At 49.6% G+C, this 3,674-nt stretch overlaps 1 protein-coding gene across 7 annotated transcripts; it reads left to right on the top strand.

Annotated features, from left to right (window-relative positions):
* Positions 1-342: 342 nt before the first annotated feature.
* SRSF2 (serine and arginine rich splicing factor 2) lies at positions 343-3,553 on the top strand. 7 transcript variants are annotated; one of them, XR_014298293.1, is made up of 4 exons: positions 343-952; positions 1,174-1,484; positions 1,761-1,864; positions 2,493-3,553. XR_014298293.1 is itself a non-coding variant. In XM_082678527.1 (3 exons), the coding sequence occupies exons 1-2, from the start codon at positions 591-593 to the stop codon at positions 1,475-1,477; spliced, it is 666 nt and encodes a 221-aa protein (XP_082534653.1). In that variant the 5' UTR covers positions 343-590; the 3' UTR covers positions 1,478-1,484; positions 2,493-3,553. The 7 variants fall into 7 exon arrangements, 3 of the variants coding, with proteins under 3 accessions (XP_082534653.1, XP_082534652.1, XP_082534651.1); XR_014298294.1 differs by having other exon boundaries at positions 1,174-1,864; positions 2,493-2,601; positions 3,108-3,553; XR_014298295.1 differs by having other exon boundaries at positions 1,174-1,864.
* Positions 3,554-3,674: the final 121 nt, after the last annotated feature.

Here is a 3,674-nt window from a genome sequence, read left to right as displayed (position 1 = left end):
CCGACAGAGGCGGGGCGGACGTCCGAGCAGAAAACCTGCGTGGAGCTTAGAAATTCGCATGAAAAGAAGGCGGAGCCCAGTAGGGGAGCACCTCCCTTTCCTGCCGTCACAGCGCGCTTCGCAGCCGGAAGGAGCGTTTCGCGGGCTTTCCAACTGCCGGCAAATCCCGCTCCCCCTCCCATCGGCAGTGACTGCGCGCTTTTCGACCCGCCCGCGGGGCTCTGCGCAGGCGCGCCGGACAAGGGCGGGGCGCGCGGCAGGGACGTTACGGGGCGGGGCGAGACGAGCCAATCAGAGGTTTCATTTCCGGGTGGCGCGGGCGCCATTTTGTGAGGAGGGATATAAACGGGCACTGGAGCCGGCCGCCAGCCCAGTTGCTTCGCTGGTGGAGCCAGGTGCGTAGCGCTTTATCAGTTGTCCTAGTCAGGCCTTTCCAAACGTTTCCACGCGGAAACCAACCGCCAGGGGAGAGGCGCGGCGTCGAGCCGAGCTAGGCTGACGAGACCGCCGCCGCAGCCGAGCGCGCGAGCCCGCCGGGGCGTTAGTCCGTCGGCGCGCAGTCACGGGCCCCGGCCCGACTCTTCAGAGCCATGAGTTACGGCCGCCCGCCTCCCGATGTGGAGGGCATGACCTCCCTCAAGGTGGACAACCTGACCTACCGCACCTCGCCAGACACCCTGAGGCGCGTGTTCGAGAAGTACGGACGCGTCGGCGACGTGTACATCCCGCGGGACCGCTACACCAAGGAGTCCCGCGGCTTTGCCTTCGTCCGCTTCCACGACAAGCGCGACGCTGAGGACGCCATGGACGCCATGGACGGGGCCGTGCTGGACGGCCGCGAGTTGCGGGTGCAGATGGCGCGCTACGGCCGCCCCCCGGACTCGCACCATAGCCGCCGGGGACCCCCGCCCCGCAGGTACGGGGGCGGTGGCTACGGACGTCGGAGCCGCAGGTAAGCGGGTGGGCGTCGCGGCCGGGGTTCCGGGAGGGCCTGGGTGACTCACAAAGGCCTGCCGGGGACACGTGGTGGCGGCCGGGCAGAGCCGGCGAGCCGCGAGAGGGCGGGGGCCCTCTTCTCGCGACCAGGGAAATGGCGTCTGGCGGCGAGATAATGGCGGGCGGGCGGGCGGGCGGGGCCGCGGAACCCTAACGCGCCGCCGTCCCTGTCCGCAGCCCTAGGCGGCGTCGCCGCAGCCGATCCCGGAGTCGGAGCCGGTCCAGGTCCCGGAGTCGATCTCGCTACAGCCGCTCCAAGTCCCGGTCCCGTACTCGGTCAAGATCGCGATCAACCTCCAAGTCCAGATCGGCGCGAAGGTCCAAGTCGAAGTCCTCGTCTGTCTCCAGATCTCGCTCGCGGTCCAGGTCCAGGTCTAGGTCCAGGAGTCCTCCGCCCGTGTCCAAGAGGGAATCCAAGTCCAGGTCGCGATCCAAGAGTCCTCCCAAGTCTCCTGAAGAGGAAGGAGCGGTGTCCTCTTAAGCAAATGGTAATGTCTGCGGGGCTCCGAGACTCATGGCCCGAATTCAGAAATGGGGTTTGGAGTAGTTGTTTTGATCCGATTAATATAAAAGTGACTCCTCATGTTAGGAGTGCTGCTCTGAGCTAACTCAGCTTTGGGAGTAAAACTGAAGAGGGGTCTGCAGAAAGGATGTGTATGAAGCTTAGATAATAATGGCTGTTTCGTAAACTGTTTTGAGACCTATTAATGAAAATGACTATTTCTTGCTGTTTTTATCCAACGTCTGCATTTTCCCCTTTAAAGCTGCGGTCTCCTGTTTGATAAAAGAATATTGGCCAGTATTGCAGATTTTAACTGATTTGGCTGATCCTCCAGGGACCAGTTTCTGTGGGCGTGTATTGGAGCAGGTTTGTCTTTAAATGTTAAAGATGCACTATCCTCTTAGAGAAAACAATCAGTTCAACTATTGTTGTGCTGACTGGGACTTCATATTCTAATGGATGTGGCGCAAACGAATTGCAAAAACGAAGCAATGAACTTTTGGAACCAAAAGTTTACAGGTATTGATTGCACTGGGTGGGGAAAGGATAGTGTGTCTTTAACTCTCAAATTGTTTGGTCCTATTTTTTAAAAGGAAAGGGCCCTAAGTAGCTCAGATGTTAAAGCATTCTGAAATGCCAAATGTGTTTCATTTGAACACTAAAAACTTAAAATGTAGACTAATTGTCTGATCTCGAGTTGCTTTTGTTTGGATACAGCCCTCTTTTTTTTTCTTTTCTTTTTTCCCCCCTTACCATTTTTCACCTGGGTTATTTGGCCAAGAATACATAAACACAAACTTTTAATGCTGATGGTAGCCTTTGTGAAATTTTCCTAATTGGGCCTTTAAAAAACTGATTAGTGGCTGGTTGGAACCTTTCTGTAACCTACTGGTTTCACCAGACCCTTAGTAAGTACTGAAATTAAAACCATGTGCACCTTTGGTGATTTCATAATAATGGAAGGTAAACTGAACTTATTTTTTTTCAAACCTAGATGTGTCGACAAGCAACATAAAGGAAGACTTGGGGGAAAAGGACCCACGTACTCAGTAGTACTCAGTCCACTGAAGAGTCCTTGGAACAAGCAACTGGCTATTGAAAAGGTTATTTTGTAACATTTTGTCTAACTTTTTACTTGTTTTAAGCTTTGCCTCAGGTGGCAAACTCATTTTATGTGCCATTTTGTTGCTGTTATTCAAATTTCTTGTAATTTAGTGAGGTGAACGACTTCAGATTTCATTATTGGCTTGGATATTTGAGGTAAAATTTCCTTTTTGTTTATATAGTGCTGACTTTTTTTGTTTGAAATTAAACAGATTGGTAACCTAATTTGTGGCCTCCTGACTTTTAAGGAAACGTGTGCAGCCATTACACACAGCCTAAAGCTGTCAAGAGATTGACTCAACATTGCCTTCATACCTTAAAATTAAAAACCTACGAAAGTTGGTGTAAATTGTTTGTATATGTTATTTACCTTCAGGTCTAAATGGTAAACTGAACCCAAATTTGTATAAAGACTTTTCAGGTGAAAAGACTTGATTTTTTTTAAAAAAGGATTGTTTACCAAACACAATTCTAATCTCTTCTCTTATGTATTTTTGTGCACTAGGCGCAGTTGTGTAGCAGTTGAGTAATGCTGGTTAGCTGTTAAGGTGGCGTGTTGCAGTGCAGAGTGCTTGGCTGTTTCCTGTTTTCTCCTGATTGCTCCTGTGTAAAGATGCCTTGTCGTGCAGAAACAAATGGCTGTCCAGTTTATTAAAATGCCTGACAACTGCACTTCCAGTCACCCGGGCCTTGCATATAAATAACGGAGCATACAGTGAGCACATCTAGCGATGATAAATACACCTTTTTTTTTTCTTCCTCTCCCCCCCCCCAAAAAAAATGGTAAATCCGATCATCTTCATGTATGAACTTAAAATGTGGAAAATGTTAAGGAAACAAATGGTTTGTAACTTTGTAAGTACTTATAACATGGTGTATCTTTTTGCTCATGAATATTCTGTACTATAACCATTGTTTCTGTAGTTTAATTAAAACGTTTTCTTGGTGTTAGCTTTTCTCAGAATATGTCTTGGTCTTTTTTCCCCCGTTTATTTGAAAGACCTGTGCAATTATCTTGTGAATGTTACTGACTGTATAGAATTAAAATGAAATGTTTAGTAGTTGATTTTTC

Source organism: Grampus griseus (genome assembly GCF_964374135.1).
Source record: "Grampus griseus genome assembly, chromosome: 20".
In the NCBI taxonomy this organism is placed as follows: domain Eukaryota; kingdom Metazoa; phylum Chordata; class Mammalia; order Artiodactyla; family Delphinidae; genus Grampus; species Grampus griseus.
The sequence above is the reverse complement of the archived record's forward strand: the minus strand, read 5'-3'. Positions and strand labels throughout refer to the sequence as shown.

What these genes read in the sequence shown, in the direction of transcription:
- SRSF2 (XM_082678527.1), top strand. Translation starts at nt 591, where the DNA reads ATGAGTTACGGCCGCCCGCCTCCCGATGTGGAGGGCATGACCTCCCTC. An exon ending in TACGGACGTCGGAGCCGCAG is followed by an intron (nt 953 to 1,173) that starts GTAAGCGGGTGG and finishes CCCTGTCCGCAG; the next exon opens with CCCTAGGCGGCGTCGCCGCA.